General features: G+C 50.6%; 1 protein-coding gene across 7 annotated transcripts in view; it reads left to right on the top strand.

Annotated features, from left to right (window-relative positions):
• Positions 1 to 18323, top strand: part of Arrb1 (arrestin beta 1) — an 87891-nt gene that overhangs the window by 40570 nt on the left and 28998 nt on the right. For 4 of the 7 annotated variants that reach the window (XM_078046680.1, XM_078046679.1, XM_078046682.1 and 1 more), the window contains exons 1-3: positions 11701 to 11774; positions 14251 to 14281; positions 16367 to 16427. In XM_078046680.1, coding sequence (XP_077902806.1) covers positions 11716 to 11774; positions 14251 to 14281; positions 16367 to 16427 — 151 coding nt within the window. In that variant the 5' untranslated portion in view covers positions 11701 to 11715. Of the gene's footprint in view, positions 1 to 1283; positions 1417 to 11314; positions 11383 to 11700; positions 11775 to 14250; positions 14282 to 16366; positions 16428 to 18323 lie in introns of those variants that run through there. The other 3 variants (XM_040284955.2, XM_021725096.3, XM_005323202.3) reach the window with 3 other exon arrangements.

Below are 18323 nucleotides of genomic sequence, written 5' to 3'. Positions count from 1 at the left end.
CCAGGAAGGGCCCTATTCTACCCTCTGCCTGATGCTTCATGCTGCTCTGTAACCAGGAGGGGTTGCCAGCATGGCTTGGAGGTGGGATGGCCGCAGGGGAAGGGTTTTCTCCAAAGAGACCAATCCAAGGCACACGTAGAGATCCATCCAAGCCACACACCTGGTTGCATTGAGGCCAGACTGAGTGCATGGAGTGACGAGGGCATCCTCTTGTCAGGATCCCCCAGCTGCCCCATAGCTATCTCTCTAGAAGTTGTTGGTCCTGATTGAAATAGAGGGCCTCTGATCTTCACCCAGACACGAGGCTGTCTTAAGTATGGCATGGAAGCTATCAGGGATGGGAAGTTGGCATGGGATCCTATGCAGGGAAAGATGGGGGAAAGGCCCCTCCCAGGTCTGCCCTAGAGGGTAGCCCACCTCAGTGTCTCAGACTGAGCTGACGTCGGATCTGGGAAATGCTGTGGGGGCAGCAGATGGTGACTGTGCTTTTTAAGAGCTTCTTTCTGAAAGAGGAGGCATGGCCCTGTGCTCCAGGAGAGAGAGGGTCCTGTGTGATGGGGGAACATGGCTTCTGTTCCCTGGGACTCCCTGTCACATGGAGGGACATGGTCATCTTGTGCTCTGGCACTTCCCTGTCTGAGGAATGAGGCATCACCTTTATCTAATCTGATGGAGGAGTCATGGCCACTCCCTTAGAGAGATCCCTATGTGAGACCTGACCATTGCCCTTGGGAAGGACCCCTGTCTGATGGGGGGGTTCCTTTTTTGTTCTCTCACTCAAGAAACCTCATTTGATGACCTCTGCCTTGGGACCTCCTTCCCTGCCTGATTCATGGAGAGCCCAGGCTCCACAGGCAATAGGCACAGAATGAGCTGGGCAGCTAGGGAGTTGGCTTCTGTGGGGTGGCAAGTGAGGGTGACATGGAGGGTTTCCTGGGGAGGTGCCTTTGTGGCACACTCCTGGACAAGAGGTGCTGGCTGAAGATAAAGAGCAGAGGCTCCCCGGGACTGGGGAAGGAAGCTTGAGAAGCCATTCTGGTGAGCTCCAGCCTCACACAGACCACACTGCTGGAGTAGAAAGGGGTCCAGGAGACAGACCCTCGCCGTGGCTTGTCTCTGCACAGGCCAAGTGCTGCCAGCCCAGAGACATCCGCCCTCCTCAGCTCGAGAAGCCCAGAGGAGGAGAGGAAACAGGACGCGTATCAGGAACGCCTTTTCCTTTTCTTTGTAGCTTACCCCTCACTCAGGGCTGGGGAGAGCGATCTGCAGGGCTGGCCCTGGCCTGGCCGCTGCTGCCTGCAGTCCCCAGCTCTGGGTCTGACAGGCCGCCCTGCACCCTGCGGACCCTGCTCTGCTCTGCTCCAGGGCTGGCCCTGGAACACCACAGAATCTCAGGGATCTTAGCTGCAAAATGGGGTAAGACTTCCTATCAGCCTCACCGGGAAGTTGATGCTGTTTTTCTCGCTGTGGGATTTGCATCATTATTTCTCGATCCCTGAGATGTGCATTGAGCACTTCCTTTGTGCCACCTCTGGGATGGACAGGGACAGGGAGCACAGGGGAGCCCCATGGGGAGGAAGTTTGTTGGGATTTATCTGAGGAGTTGGGGGACTTCCAAGTAGTGATGTCCTGTTGCTTGCGGGCGTGGGGTCAGAGAGGACCTGGCTGGAGATGGAGATTTGGGCGTACCAGGTCTGGTGGCAGTAGAAGTGGTCTTGTGGTTGGAATGCCCAGGGTACTGATTGCCATGGGCTTGGGAAGGTGGCAGAGGCCAGATTCAGCTCTGGAGCTACCGAGAGCTGGACATGGAGCAGGGCTGAGGAACCGCTTGGCCAGGGGTTCCAGAGGTACTGAAATGGGGTCACCTGACTCGGTGCCTTTTAGAGGAATGTTGAGAATGTCATCTTAGCAGGGAAAGGTGTGGGGAAGGTGTAGACCCAGAGGGTGTGGAGGAGTACGAGAGCCTGGACATTAAGGAGCACAGTCAGGTGGACTGGTGTTCTTTTCTGTTTCTCTGGTCATTCAAGTGAATCCTCCACTGGGCAGAGGGCTCCTGGGGGGAGTGTCTGTGTGTCTGTGTGGCGTGTGTATTGTGCAAGTGTGATGTGTGTGCATGGGGAATGTTTAGCATTTGGGGGTGTGCTATGTGTGGTGTACATGTGTGAAGTGTGAAGCATCAAAAGACACTTGTGGTGTGGTGGGTGTGGTGTCTGTCGGTGTGTGGTGGGGTGTGTGTATGTGTGTTGGGGGGTGTGGAGTCTGTGCACAGGGCCATGTTCAGGTTCTTGTTTCAGACTGCAGAGCAGGCTGGTGCTGAGCCTACCACCGGATTGGAAACTGGGAAGGCTTGTGAACTTTCTTCTGTCCTTAAAGTGACACTCAGTGGTATGCTGATAGCAACTGGCCCTTTGGAGAAAAAAAAAGGAAGGTGGAGGATTGCAGCATTCGCCAATTTCCGTGGTGTAAATACTCCTGCCACAGATGCCTGTTCAGTGTGAGGCTATTGAGCATGGATTTGAGGAGCACAGGAGACACCATTACACAGGATCCGCCCCCCACCCCACAGCTATCATAGACATAGGGAACCTCAAAGAAGATAATAGGAAATCCCATAGGGTCATCAGGGAGTGATAAGCTTGAGCATGTAGTCCCTTTGTTTTTAATGTGTTTTAATGAATTGCATTTACTGGGATTTCTCAACATCCACACTGCTAACACTTGGGCTGGAGATCCTTTGTTGGGGCCCTGGGACTAGTGCTCTGTGCCTTATGCAGGCAGCATCCTGGCCTATATCTGTTAGAGGCTGGGGGATCACTCCCCCAAGTCAAGACCTCCACTTTGTCTCCAGAAATTGCCAAATATCCCCTTGGGTGCAAACTCAAATTCCTTCTCCCCTGTTGAGAACCACTGATTATGACTTTGTGTAACAACTAACTCAAAAATTCCTAAAAATCTGGTGACAGTCAACTCTTAAGGTTCTGGACAAGCCAGCTCCAAGCCACCACAGGGACCATATCTGGCTAAAGATAGGGTGTACCCCTCTGCCCACCAGTTCTTTCTCAGGAAAAGAGCCATCACTTGGGCCTTAGGCCTCAGTCCGAACAAAAGCCCTGGGCACAGAGCTCTCAGCATCCTGACCCACCTACGGAACAGCTGATATGAGATGAGCCCCCAGAGGATCCACAGTAATACAGGAAAGAAGTAATGTTTCTGAACTAGTGTCTTGTTCTAATATACTATACTATGTTATTTTACACACCTGCAAGCTTGTACATTTAAACTGGCAAAAGTTAACCCCCCTCAAACCACTCCCCATGTCTGCTTTTTATTTTTGTTGGTACCAGGGATTGAACCCAGGAGAGCTTAGCCAGTAAACTATATCCCCAGCCCTTTTTATTTATTTATTTTTAAATTTTGATACAGAGTCTCACTAAGTTTCTTGGGGCATACTTAATTACTTGAAGGCTGGCTTTGAACTTGTGATCCTCCTGCCTCAGGCTTCTGAGCTGCTGGGATTACAGATGTGCTCTGCTGTGCCCAGAAGCCCTTTTTATTTTTTATTGTGAGACAGGGCCTCTCTAAGTTGCTAAGGCTGGCCTTGAACTTGCAATCCTCCTCCCTCAGCTTCTCGAGCTGCTGGGATTACAGGCGTGTACCACCTCACCTGGTCCAACCCCCTTTAAATAAAATCTTGCTGCTGGTTTGGCGATGGGCTGTCGGGTGCACTTGGTCTCTGCAGGTTCCTGCTGAGGCTGTGCGTCATCCTGGTGATTAGGCTGCCGCCTCTAATTTATTTTTTGGTCCAGGTCCCATTTTTCCCCAGCTTTGAGCTCAGGGTTTGGCTCTGGTTGGTTCATTTCTTCATTCATTCAAAATATTTATTAAGCACCTACTGTGTACCAAGAAAAAATAATGACTGAAGGAGGCTGCGGTTCCTGCTCTCTGGAGTTTGTCATTCTTCCAGTTCCATAGTGTCCACTAAGGAGCAGCCATGTGCAGGCCCCTGTGGATGCCGAGGGGACAGTGGGGTGGGGGAGCGTAAGGGGCTGATTAGGCCAGAGCCCAGCTGGACACATCACGCACTCTGCTTCTGGGGGAGAATTCTGTTTGTGGAGTGTCTGTGCCCCCATCCCACCTCCATCCTGAGCGTAGGTGCCCAGGTACACACACGGGCCACTGGGACCTGGATCTCCTGCAGGGAAGAGCAATGCCCAGCGTTTTGGAAAATAAAAGGAAGGAGAAAAGGGAGTCCAGAAATGTGTCCAGAAATAAGAAGGATGAGGGGCTGGAGTTGTGGCTCAGTGGTAGAGTGCTTGCCTTGTATGTGCGAGGCCCTGGGTTCAATCCTCAGCACCACATGAATAAAATAGAAAGACATTTACAACTAAAAAAAAAAAAACCAATTAAAAAAATAAGAAGGATGAATGGAGGGAGGGAGGGAGGGAGAAGCCAAGCCTGGGGGGGTGGGGACAGAGCAGTCAGGACAGGAGCTCTAATGCTTCTTGGTGACAGTTGGGAAGCTGGTGAGCATTGTCATGGAGAGCGCTGATGTAAGGAGGGGCAGGGCAGGATGAGGACTGGCTGGGCATGTCTCTGGGGATTTCTGGAAGGTGGGGATCTAAAAGGGGAAGAGAACATCACAAACTGTGCCTTCCATGTGAGACTGGCAGCTAAAAAGGCCTCCCTGTCTCCAGCAGGGGCCACGTAGCCACGCCTCCTGTCCCAGGGCCTCCTAAGGGACATTTAGGGGAGGGCGAGGACTGACAGGGTGATGATGGTCATGATGGAAATGATATCAACAATGTCAGCTCCCCTTTTTTGGTTCCCTGCTGGCTACCAGGTTTTAATATTGTTCCCAACCACCAAGGGGGAGGCCACCCCCCATCCTCCAGAATGGAGGCTCAGAGGATGGGAGACTGACCCAAGGTCATGAAGGACTAGGCGGGGTCTGCCTGCCTCAGCTCCTGGCTCTTTCCTCCTTGGCCTTTCCTTCCTGCCTCTCGACCCTCCGGCAGGCTCAACAGCGGTCAGGGCCGTCCGTCTGTGGGTCCTTGGTAGCCAGCTACCAGCCGCTTGGTGAGATTTTTACCAGCCTTTGATTTTCACATCTCCATTTCCATAGGTTACCAGAAAATGGGCCAAGCTCCTTTAAGTAGCCCTCCCCTCTGTCCATGGCCACTTGGTGGCTTCCCTCTTTCCTTCATCTGCACCCTCTGAAAACTTCACGAATCTGGATAGAGGCCAGAAAAGTGACCGTGCAAACGCTTGCTCTGCCTGGAAGCCCTCAGGAGCTGGACTTGGCCAGTTTGGGCTCACCTTTACCCCTCAGGCCTCTAGGCACCACCCTGTGCCCCAGGAGCCCCGGGCAGGCCCAAGGGGGACAGAGTGGGGGAGAGTGGCCAAGGGCAGCAGAAGCCTGGGGTGCTCCTCTCGGCCCAGCTCTGCATGCACCAGGCTGTCCCAGACACCTCTGGCCCGTGGGCTTTGATTTCTCCATCTGGGAAACAGCAGATTGTTCTGTAAACAAAACCCTATGGCTCCCTAGAGTTCCGAAACGTGTGAAACGGGGTGACATTTCCTGTCTCCCCCCCTGGGCCGTCCAGAGAGGCAGGTGAGCAGGCAGACAGGGCTGTGTCAGGGGGAGGGCTGGGACAGAGGGCTGTGACGCTCTGGCAGAGCGGATGAGCCTGTACACAAATAACCCTGCCCCCAGGGAGAGTGTCATAAGGCCTCTCAGAGCCTCTTTGCCTCTGCTGCCACCTGCTCCTCACGCCTCCCTGTTCCCTGATGGCTGTTCTCACACCCTGGAAAGTAGGTCAGAATGTAGGGCGCCTGCTTCTGAGAGTGAATGCCCCCTTGCATGGTGCCCACCCTACCCAACAGAGCCATGGCTGCTCTCAGGGCCAGCCCTGGGGGAAGCCATCTCTGTATCCAAAATAAAGTTCTGGCCATTGGCTCTCCACCCCTCAAATGTGCATGCTTCCCCAATGACTGCTGGATGCGGTCCCAGGTCCTTAGCCTTATCCTCAAGGTCCTTCCCAGTCCCCTCTATCCTCCTAGGCCAGGGTCAGCACACAGAGGTGCTCCGTTACTATCTGGGGAGGGAGTGGACCTTTTTATTTTAGCCCACCCCCTTCCATGAGGCTCCTCCCAGACACTCAGGACACACTCTGGCCACACCCAGCTACTTACCCTCTCCCCAGCACCCAGAGGACTCAGCGGTTCTCTCCAGGCCCTCACCTGCAGAGCCGTTACCTCCTCCACACCTCTCTGAGTCCATTAAGATCCCCCTCGTCATACCTCTGCTCCTGAAGTCTTTCTTGGCTTCTCAGGCAGAACTCCACATTCCATGTCCCAGGCAATACTTGGGAGTGTTTAAAAGCACGGTCTCTGGAGCCAGGTTGCCTGAGCTCCAATATCTAGCTCTGCTCCTTACTTTGCTGTCTGACCTTGGGCAAATGACCTAACCTCTCTGTGGTTCAGTTTTCTCACCTGTGAAATAGGATGATGGTAGTATACCTTATAGGGTAGTTGAAAGAATAAACATGAGTTAATATTTGTGATGCACTTAGAGTAGGATATGGTATCTGATTTCTCTCCTGGATGAGTTTTCTGATGTTGACTGAAGATCATGTGAAGCTGAAGTTCTTCCCATGTTCATTACATTCACAGGATTTTTTTTTTTTTTTTTTGATTCTCACACAGGACTGAATTGTTCTTAGCCCTCTCCCAATTCCCTGGTAGTGGTGTTCGTGGCTAGTCTTTCCAGGATGAGTTTTCTGTGTTAAGTAAGATATAGTTTGTTCGATGGTGTCCCATCAATGATTCTGTGAGTTTTCTGATACTGGCCTTGTGACTTTGGACAAGGAATTTGGCGTCTCTGAATCTGGAGTTTCTGCTCTGGAGAACTTAGATGGACCAACACAGCAATGTGCATGAAGTGTTTGGCTCACACAGCACCGTGCCTGGCTGGTGGCCCAGTGCCTGGTGGGTTTCTCTGACTTGGCCATGTGTCATGTTTGTTTCCCCAGGTTGCGGTTCTGGTAGGGCTTGGAGCAGGTTTAGAGCTAAGGGAATGATAGACGGGTGGCCTTGACCAAGGCAGCCCAGTGGAGGCTCGGCCTAAGGTGGCTGTGACCCTGCCCCTGTGAAGCCTTTCCTAAGCCCAAGGCCTGCTGATCCCAGAGAGTGAGATGGAAGTGAGACCATAGAAACCCAGGGAGGGCACTCACCGGGAAGGAGGGTCACCACCACTGTCCTTTAATCTTCCTCCATCTCCACACTCGACTCCTCTCTTGAGGCCCCTCATTAGCCACCTGTATTTATTGAGCACCTGCTGTGTCCCAGGCACCATGCTATACCCAGGGACCCAGGGGGCAATGCTGCAGAGAAGATCTGGACTCTTATTTCTGTATAAAAGCACATCAGAGGGGATTTAATGGACTGTTACGTTGCTGCTAGTAGAGACATGCCGAGTGTGGAGCTGGGGCCTCCTCCCAGGCCTGGGAAGTCAGGGCAGGCTTCCTGCAGGAATTGGTGGCTGAGCAGAAGACAGATGGCAGGGGTGATGGCAGTGGCTGCAGGCCTGGGGGCTCTGGGCTGCACATTCCAGACAAGAGACTCTGACCTCCAAGCTTTCAGACGTCTGGATCCATTTTTTTTTTTAAACTTCTCTTACTAATTTTTTTTCCAGACTCTCCTTTCTTTAATATTTGGGGCAGAACCTGTAAGGGAGCTCCAGCATCTTTACGAAGTGATTTATGATCGCTGGAGAACATAGGAAATTAAGAGAGATAAAGACGTGGGTGGGCAACTGAGTCCTCTTTAGATCCTGTTAACATAGAGATACATTTCCTTACCTTCCTTCCTTTCTCTCCTCCCTCCCTCCCTCTCTCCCTTCCTCCCTCTCTCCCTCCTTCCTTTCTTCCTTCCTTCCACATTGAGGTAGAACACCATGACATTCACATTTTTAGTGCACAATTTGGTGAGTTTTAGCATGTTCCCAAAGTCGTGTATCCCTCACTACTATTCAATTCCAGAACATTTTCATCACTTCTCCCAAAGAAATCCCGAACCTTCCTCCCTACCCCTCCCCTCTCCTGGCCATCGCTGATCCACTTGCTGTCTGTATGCATTTGCCTCCTCTAGACATTTCACGGAGGTGGAATCAACACTATGTGGCCTTTTGTATCTGGCTGTGTTCACTTAGCATAATGTTTTCAAGGTTCGTCTATGTTGTAGTATGAGTCAGTATTCTGTCCCATTTTATGGCTGAATGATAGTCATATTTTATGTATATGCCATATTAAAAATACATTCATTAGTTAATGGATATTGGCAATTTTCCCCACTCTTTATAGCTATTTTAGATGCTGCTGCTATGGATATTCATGCACAAGTTTTCATGTGGACACGATTTCCATTTTCTTTTCTTATGTGGACATTTCTTTCCAATTTCCAAAATCAATGGAAATTGATTTCTTCCAAGTCCCGGGAGTGGACTTTCTGGGCCATGTGAACTCTGTCTTGTTCTCCAAGGAGCTGCCAAGCTATTTGTCAAAGTGGCTGCACACTTTGCATTCCCACCAGCCATACGCGAGACTCAGTGTCTCCTCGTTCTTGTCATCATTTGTTATTGTCCTTTTTTATCACAGCCATCTTACTGGGTGTGAATTAAACCTTATGGTTTTGAATTGCATTTTTAGGATGACTGATGCTGAGGAACATCTTTGCATGTGCTTATTGGCCACTTCTGTGGAGATTGGTCTATGCAAATAAATCCATTGCCAATTTTTATTTATTTATTTATTTATTTATTTAGTGGTGCTGGGTATTGAACCTATTTGTTGTTGATATTGTAATATTTCTGTATATATCCTGATAAGACCCTTTCATAACCATTATTTGAGAATATTTTCTCTATTCTACAAGTTGTCTTTTCACTTTCTTGATAATGACCTTTGTAGCACCAAAGTTTTAATTTTATCCATCTTTTCTTTAGTTGCTGGTCCTTTTGGTATCATTGCCTAATCCAAGGAAATGAAGATTTACCCCTATGGTTTCATCCAAAAATTTTGTAGTTGTGATTTTTACACTTAAGTCTTTATCTATTTTGATCTAATTTTTATATATGATGTGAGGTAAGGGTCTAACTTCATTCTTTTGCAGGTGAATATCCAGTTGTATCATTATCATTTGTTGAAAAGACTGTTCTTTCCTTACTGACTTGTGTTGGCTTCCTTGTTAAAATCAATGGACTGGTCAGGCACAGTGGCGCATGCCTATAATACTAGCTGCTCAGGAGGCTGAGGCAAGAGGATTGCAAGTTCAAGCTCAGCTATGGCAACTTAAAAGACCCTGTCCCAAAATAAAAAATAAAAAAGGGATGAGGATGTAGTCCAGTGGTAAAATGCTCCTGGGTTCAATCCCATGTGTGTGCGCGCAAGCGCATGCACATGCACACACACACACACACAGACACACACAATCAGTTGATCATAAATAGATGTAATTTTTTCTGAACTCTCATTTCTCTTTTATTGATCTATATGTTCATATGCAAGTACCATACAGTTTTGGTTACTGTACCTTTGCATTAAGTTTTGAAGTGAGGACATGTGAGTCTTCTAAATTTGTTCTATTTTTTTTTTCCAAGATTGTTTTAGCTGTTCTGGGTCCCTTGCATTTCCATGTGAATTTTAGGATCAGTTTACAAATTTCTGCAAAAATCCAGCTGGGGTTTTGATAAAGATCACATTGAATTTATAGATCAGTGTGGGTCTTCATAAATCAATTTGAGTATTGTCATCTTAACAACATTGTTTTCTCATTCTTTCTCTTGGGTATTTATTGAATATAAAGTTGAGTTTAAAGGGCTGGGAATATAGCTCAATTGGTAGAGTGCTTGCTTCTCATATACAAGGATCTGGGTTCAATACCCAGCACAAAAGAAAAAAAAAGTTGAATTTAATGCTAAATATGCCGTTTCTGTTTTGATTCCAGATTTATTCTGCTTAACATTCTATTTTAGTCATTTCCCTGCATTATGAAAGATGAGAGCATAATTTCAGTGTTGTATTATATTCTATTGCTTAGTCATACCATACAGAATTATAAGTTCTATTTGTTGGGGAATCTGTCTTAAAAGGTACTTCATCTGGGTCCATTGTGGTGTAGCCCTTTCCCTGACAGGCACAAAGGGACACTGGAAGGACTGATGAGCCGGGGATAGGTTATGTTGCAGGACAAAGAGTTATGACCCTTGCTGGTAGAATTAAGGTTGCTAAACCATTGACCTACAAGAGGGAGATTATTCTAGATTATTCAGATGGGCTCAGTGTACTATTAAGAATGTTTAAAAGGGGATGAGGGAGCCAAAGAGGAGGTCGGAGTGATGCAGTGTGAGAACTCCACCACTTTTGCTGACTTTAAAGGTGGAGAAAGGAGGCCATGAGGCAGGGAGTGTGGGCAGCCCCCAGAAGCTGCAAAGGGCAAGGAACAGATTCACCCAAAGGTCTCCAGAAACAAACCTGCCAATACCTTGATTTTAACCTAGTGAGACCCATTTTGAACTTTTGAACTGTAGAACTGAGAGGTTATAAATTCATACTGTTCTAAGCCCCCAAAGTTGTGGTTATTTTTAATTGCAGCCATAGAAAATGAATATAAGGGGCATGGAGATTCATGTACTGGAATTTAAATGCATCTGCCTGGAAGTGACATGTGACACTTCTCCTGCATCATCGGCCAGAACAAGCCACATAGGCATGTCTAACTTCATGACGCTGTAGGAGATAACTCCTACGTAACTCCTTCGGCCCAGCCTTAGAGGGGACCTGAATATTGGTGAATATGGCCATATCTGTTTATCCTATGTGCCTGCATTCTATTCTATTCTGGTTCATTAAAAAACCAAAATTCTCTTGGGTTGATTTCACTATCTGGTAGTGGGCCATAACCCCTGGTTTGGAAAACACTACCTCACCAAACCCTCTTCTGCTCATACCTCCGTGGACCATGTGACACACCCTGGGCATGGCTGATTGGCCCAGGGGTGAGATACCTGACCAAAGCTAACCAATTGCTAACCGATTTGGAATGGGGCCATCCAGCCAGTTAGGAGCGGGAAGCTGAGCAAGAGGCAGAGTAGGAACAGGGTTGGGGTGTGAGTCACATGCAGCCAAAAGGATGGAGGAACAGAAAAGCCCTGAGTAAGCAGAGACACGGGTCCACAGAGACAATGGAGCAGCCGCCCCGACAGCCGTGGAGCTGGGAGCACATGCAGCGCCGGGAGGAGAGGTGCAGAGAGGGAGCGGCCGCCTGAGAGCCCATGGCTTCCCGGTTCCTGGGTGCAGCCCCGGTGCGCCCTGCCTGCGCATCCTTGTGAGAGTCTTGTCTCCTTGTAGTACCCCTTCCTTTTCTTGCGCTACCCTCAGTTGATTTCTGTTCCTGTGCAGTGAGCCTTGGTCAGCCAAGGTGTTGCTCTGGCTATGGATCAGGCTGAGGGGCAGAGGGGACTTGGGGGGGACCAAGCCCAGTCTCCCACAACCTGGGGTTGGTTTCTTTTTCTTCTTTATCTTTTCTTTTTTTTGTGCCAGGAATTGAACTCCTGGGCGCTTAACTACTGAGCCGCATCCCCAGCCCTTTTAATTTAATTTAATTTAATTTTTTGAGACGGGATGTCACTAGGTTGCTTACAGGCTTGCAAAGTTGCTGATGCTGGCTTCGAACCTTGGATCCTCCCACCTCAGCCTTCCAAGTTGCAGGGATCCCAGGTGGGCACAACCACGCCCTGGCTGGGGTTTGGCTTTGACCGCCAGCTTGTGTTCTTCCAAACCGGCAGGAGAGTGAGTGGTCTGTGTGGTGTCGCACTGTGGGGTCCTGGGAGACTGGGATCACCCCACAGGGGCCTCTTTTCTGATGGTGTTGGGGGTGGGAAGCTGGAGGAGTTTGGGGGAGGGCTTGGTGGTGTGAAGGAGGGGGTGGGACGTGGGCTCTGGAGACAGACTGTGAGTCGCCTCTCTAACCCTTAATTTCCGCATCTCTGAAATGGGAATGTCGTGAAGTTCAGCCGTGTTCTGGGAAACATCCCTGGAGATGTCTAGGCCATAACAAACATGCACTCAGGGAATGAGAGCAGCTGCTGTTGTTTTAGGAAGCTCTGAGTCCCGCTTCCTGAGGGAGGTGGCCCCATGCTGACTGAGAGCCAGGACAGTCCTCACTGCTGGCTGTGCTTCCTGCCCCTGGTCACTCCACTCTGCCCCTCACCCCCACTCACCCTTTTATTTCTTCTTCCCTTCCCCTTTCCTGTCCTCATTTCCCCTCTCTTCTGTTATTCCTGATGTTGATCAAAACACCTGCTTTAGGAAACAGCGGGGCTGGATATAAAGCACCCAGCCTCTGGAGGCAGGCAGACAGAATTAGGTCTGGATCCTGATCGCGTCCCTTGTTTGCTGTGTGTTCCTGGGCAAATTACAGCATCTCTCTGAGTCTCAAGTTAATTATTTATAAAAGGAGGGTTATCATATCCATTTCACAGGGCCATTATGAGAAATAATTAGGCACTCAAGAAATGCTAGCTCCTTCTTCTTTCTCCCTGCCTTCTTGAGTACTGTTCCTCCCAGCCTGGCTTGGGTGCCGCTGGGTACCTCTTATCCTTCCCATCAGTCACTGGACTGGCTTTCCCTGGCTCAGTGATTCATGCCCTGAGGGGTGTGTGGCTTCTCCTTTCCCTCAAACCCTGGGTTTCCTAGGTGTAGAGAAAGACAGAGGTTTCTGGAAACAGCTGAGTTCCCTGCGGACTGTGCCACTTTTCTGGTCTCCTCTGCAGGCCTAGTCCCGCCTGGCTTGGGAGCTGCTGGTTCCAACCATGTGATCTGTATTTTTTCTCACTTGAGCAATTATCACACCCCTGCCAACTGTGGCATCTTCACACTCCCAACACTGATAAATATTGATGACAGGGGAGAGCCTGGGGCTCCTGGGGAGGGGGGAGGGGGTATGAAGCCATGCTCTGACCCCTCAGTGGTCCCTGGGGGCCCGGAAGTGAGCAGAGGAGGAACAGGGGCCAGAACTACAGAGGCCCTACAGAGCCAGCCCCTGCCCCAGAGGAGGAGCCATGGTCTTGGGATGAGGTGGCCTTTGCCTGGGCTTCCTGCTGGGGGTTAGGTGACTGGTGTCCCTCTCAGCCCTCTGTGGACCAACCTCTGCTTGTGACCTTCTCTCTGTCTCTCTATTTACCTCTGTTCCATCTCTTACTTCACACCCACGTCCCTGTCCTCTCTCTTCCTGCCTCCCTCCTTCCTCTAACGCCTCATCTCTGGGTCTCTTTCCTCTTTTCCCTTCCCAAAGTTACCCTGAGAAGTTCTGGGCTAGATGATGGAGAGTCAGTGGGGGGACTGGGTGGCCTGGACACAGCAGGGGAATGGGCAGCAGGAGCTCTGGACGCATGCATGCGGCGCGTTTGAGGAGTTGGGGGTCTGTCACTGCCTGATGCCCTGCGCTCTGCGGGGTCACCCTGGGTCTCAGTCGCCTGCGGCAGTTCCTTTCTTCACCGACTCGTTCCTGCACTCTTCAGTTGGTGTTTCTAGGCTTGCCGCAGGGACCAGCAGTTAGGGGTGCCATTGTGGGCACCTGGGAGGTGCGCCTGGGCAGAAGAGGCAAAGATCCCTGTCCTTGGGACGCAGGCATGCCAGGAGAGTGGACAGGCCAGCATGGAGTGCACAAGGAAATTATGTAGCAGGTCACAGCGATGATGTGGGAGGAGGAAAAGCAGAGCGAGGGGAGGGCTGTAGGGGAGGCGCAGGCTGAAGTGGGGCTGGGCTGGTCGATGTCTGGGCGAGCATCCTGTGGGCAGGGGAAGGTGCTAGAGCAAAGATCCCGAGGCAGGAATCACCCTGGTGGGTTTGAAGAGCAGCAAGGAGCAGGGAGGCAGGAGAGGGGTGAGGGACAGTGGCTCAGACCCTACGGGCCCTTGAGGCTTCGCCTGTGTGTGAGCTGGGGCATCTCACATTGTGAGGTTCCCTCCACCTGCTGTGTGACCAATGGGTGGCCCAAGGACTGTAATGGCAACCACTGTGGCTTAAATGGAGGTCGGGTACAGATGGCAAGAGCTGATGGCGCTGGGCACCGTCTGGACTCTCCAAGTGCCGGCAAGTCTCTCCAGAGCACATCTGCATTGGGCGTGGGGATGGCCTGCAGCACCCCCGGGGGCTGTGCTAACCCTGGCTTCACCTCTCTTTCTCTCCACAGAGTGTTCAAGAAGGCGAGCCCCAATGGAAAGGTGAGTCGGGCAGGCTGACCCAGCTCCTCCCAGAGCCCGGACTCTGAGATCCTTTCCTGGGCAGAGAAGCAATGGTGTCTCCATGGAAACGCATACCTCCCAGGGACAGAGCAGCCATGGCTTCCTGTCAGGGTGACACAGCTCTGTCCTCAGGAGCCCTCCATCTAAACAGGGAGGGGCCCTTTTGAGGGACTTTCTGCCTGGACCTCAGGGAGCCTCAGCTCTGGTCGGGGAGAGGTGGCCTTCGCAGACCCCAAGCTCCATCCTGCTTTCCTCTCGGCTCCGCAGATATAATGACTGGCTTCATTTCATGCCAGGTCTGGGCTGAGCCAGTGGGGATCAGGGCTGGGTGTGCTGAGATGAATCAGGCACAGTGCTCACAGCCAGACGGTGGGGCAGACGTGGAAATGGATCATTTCCGTATGAAGTGCCAACTGTGAGATCCAGGGATTCCCAGGGGCTACAGGACCAAGCCTGGGTGTTTAGGGACAGATTCCTCTAGAAGGGACACATTTCTAGGCAAGGTGAAGTGAAAGGAAGGCAGGAACATGACTTGGGAGGGCATAGGGGGCATCTGGCAGCTGAGTCCTGGGGTACGGAGATGGAGCAGGAGTGGAGGCTGGGGCAGCTGCAGGGTGGGGTCACGGGAGTCCTGTGGCTGGGCTTTGGAGCTTGACCCCTGGCCTGGGTGGCAAATAGCCACGTGCACGTCCACATCCCCCTTCGGTGCCCACAGCAGACATCACCCCTCCCTTTTTGCCCTTTCCCACTGTGCCAGGATTTATTTTGCATTTCTTTTCAATCCAGGCCCCTGGGCAGCTTCCACCAATCCATCAGAGTTGGCACTTGGAATGAAAGCCATTTGTCATCCTTATCTCTGGGCGCTGAGGTTTCTCAGTTTTCAGAAGTGGCATGGTTAGATTTGCATTTTACAACAACCAGTCCCGCTAAGGAGGGGAGAGCAGCCCAGAGCTTAGAGCAAGGGGGGCTACCTATCAAGTCCCCTAGACAAGGGTGGCTGTGGGGATGGGGAGGGAGGGACCTGAGAAATACGATGGGGAAGGAATCACCAGGACTGAGGGATTGTTGAGGAGCAGGAAATTCTAGGATGGTGCTCGGGATTCGTCTCTGGGCCACTGGAACTCTGGCATGCAGGTCCTTCCCGCAGGCTGGTTACTGAGTGGAAACTGGCTTTGCTCATCTAAGTGGCTCTCTGCCGGGCTGCATTGGGAGGAGCAGTTGAAGAGCACAGGGCCAGTGTCAGTGCCTCTGGGGCCCTACCCAGGCCCCCCACCTCCCTCATGCCCCAGCACTGCCCCAGGTTGCTAGCTTTGCCATGGCTCCTCCTCTCTCAATGGTTGTTTGGCATGAAGACCTCTTTAGGCCTCAGTGGCCTCATCTGTAAAATGGGAGTTATCTAACTCCTTCATCGGGTTTTTGGAGATGAGGTGCTTTTAAAGTTTGCAGGGATTTGCTATTCTTAGCATTAAGGTTGGGGCAGGGCTACAAGTCCCATTGTGATTTTTGAAAATTTTCTTTTGAGATGCTGGGGATTGAATACAGGCCCTCCTGCTTTCTAAGCAAGTGCTCTACCTCTAAACAACATCTCCAAACCTTTTTTTTCTTTAATATTTATTTTTTAGTTGTAGCTGGACAAATACCTTTATTTTATGTGGTGCTGAGGATCGAGCCCAGGGCCTTGCACGTGCTAGGCGAGTGCTCTACCGCTGAGCCACAACCCTAGCCTCATCTCCAAACCTTTTTAATTTTTTTTTTTTTTTTTTAAATATTTGGAGACGGGTCTGGATAAATTGTTGAACTTGTGATCTTCCTGCCTCAGACTCCTGAGTTGCTGGGATTACAGGTGTGAGCTACCGCACCCAGCTGAATTTGTGATTCTTATCTAAGCCTCCCTAGTAGCTGAGATACAGGTGATTACAGGCATGTGCCGTCCAGGCCTGATCCACTGTGATCTGAAAAAGGGTTGGGGTTGGGTGTCTGAATCTTAGCAAATCCCAAGGTTTGCTCCAGGGCCTGTGCCCTCCTGCCCTTACCTTCTAATGCACCCCTGCCTCTCCTCCCCAGCTCACCGTCTACCTGGGAAAGCGGGACTTTGTGGACCACATCGACCTTGTGGACCCTGTGGGTGAGTCCTGGAGGGCAGGGAAGGAGCCGGGTTGGTGGGACTGGCCCAGAGCTCCAGGGAGAGCCCTCAGGTCTCCAGAGGGCGTGCAGCTTCTTCTAAGCAGCTATTTTCAAGTGAAGCCACTCAGGGAACTGTGGGAGGGACAGACGTGAGAAACAGGGAAGGAATCCTGTTGGGTGGTGGATAAGGGCGATGACGTCAAGGCTTACTATGCAGTGAGAGTAGTTATCTTTGTTTTTCCAGAAGAGGAGAAGGAGACACTATGAGAGGCTCCATGACTTGCCCCAGGTCACAGACCTAAGTAGGGAGAGGCCCCAAGTGGACCTCTGTAGAAACCCTTTGTTCTTGTTGCCTTCTGAGGGCATAGGTGGGAGAGGGAAAGAGGGAGAAATGTTTCTGAGGTCTGTGTACCTGCAGGTCCTACCAGAGGCTGGGTAGGTGGCTGAAGTCACCTTCCAAGGTCTTACTCAGGTTCAGTGTTTCCCACACTCAGCCCTGTTGACATCTTGGTTCAGATAACTCTTTGTTGGTGGACTCTGTCCTGAGTGTTGCAGGGTGATTGGCAGCATTCCTGGCCTCTGCCCACTGGGTGCCAGGAATACCCCACACTCCAGTTACAATGATCAAAAACATCTTTAGATTTTCCAAGTGACCCCTTAGGGGGCAAATCACTCCTGGTTAAGAACCACTGCTCAGGCTGGGGTTGTGGCTCAGTAGTGGAGCGCTTGCCTAACACATGTGAGGCATTAGGTTCCATCCTCAGCACCACATAAAAATAAATAGCCGGGCATGGTGGCATGTGCCTGTAATCCCAGCGGCCTGGGAGGCTGAGACAGGAGGATTGAGAGTTCAAAGCCAGCCTCAGCAAAAGTGAGACACTAAGCAACTCAGTGAGACCCTGTCTCTAAATAAAATACAAAATAGGGCTGGGGATGTGGCTGTGGTAGAGTGCCCCTGAGTTCAATCCCCAGTTCTCCCCCAAACAAAAAGAATAACAAAAATAAATAAATAAAGTAAAGGTATTGTGTCCATTTACAACTAAAAAAATACATATTTTAAAAAAAGAACCACTGCTCTTGTTGGAAGAGCCTTGGCTTATTGCCTCTTCCCACAAGGGAAGGGAGGGAGGCCCAGAATCACCCCCATTTTATGAATAAACAAAGTGAGACCAGATGGGTAGCTTTTTTGTTTGTTTGTTTTGTTTTGTTTTAAGAAGGACATGAACAAAGTAATGCCAACGGAGCTAACAGGTTGTGAGTGTCGGGGTTGGAAACTGCATAAGGCCCAGGCTTGGAACTAGCCCCAGAGAACGTGGCCTCTTGTTTTGGTCAGTGACTGAAAGGCCTGACAAGAACAACGTTAGAGGAGGAAATGTTTATTTGGCGCTCACAGTTTCAGAGGTCTCTGTCCATCGATGGCTGACTCCCTCGCTCTGGGCCCGAGGAGAGGTGGAACATCCTGGTGCAAAGGTGTGGAGGAGAGCAGCTCAGGATACAGCATCAGGAACGAAAGAGGGAGAGAGAGAGAGAGAGAGAGAGAGAGAGAGAGAGAGAGAGAGAGAGAGAGAGAGAGAGAGAAAATATACCCCAAAGGGATACCCCTAGTCATTTACCTCCTCCAGCCACACTTTACTACCCTGCAGTTCCCACCCAGTTGGTCCCCGTCAGTGATTAGATCAAGGTTCTCACAATTCAGTCATTTCCATCTAAACTTTCTCGCATTGTCTAATACATGAGCTTTGGTGGGCCTACCTCCTGTCCCCACACCCCGCCCCTTTCTCTCTCTCTTTTTCTGGTACCTGGGATTGAACCTAGTGATGCTTAACCACTGAGCCACATCCCTAGACCCTTTTTTTCTTTTTTAATTTTTTTTTAGACAAGGTCTAAAAATATTTTG

This window comes from Ictidomys tridecemlineatus, chromosome 4 (genome assembly GCF_052094955.1).
Source record: "Ictidomys tridecemlineatus isolate mIctTri1 chromosome 4, mIctTri1.hap1, whole genome shotgun sequence".
Taxonomy (NCBI): Eukaryota; Metazoa; Chordata; class Mammalia; order Rodentia; family Sciuridae; genus Ictidomys; species Ictidomys tridecemlineatus.
This window is presented reverse-complemented; position numbering and strand designations above follow the sequence as displayed.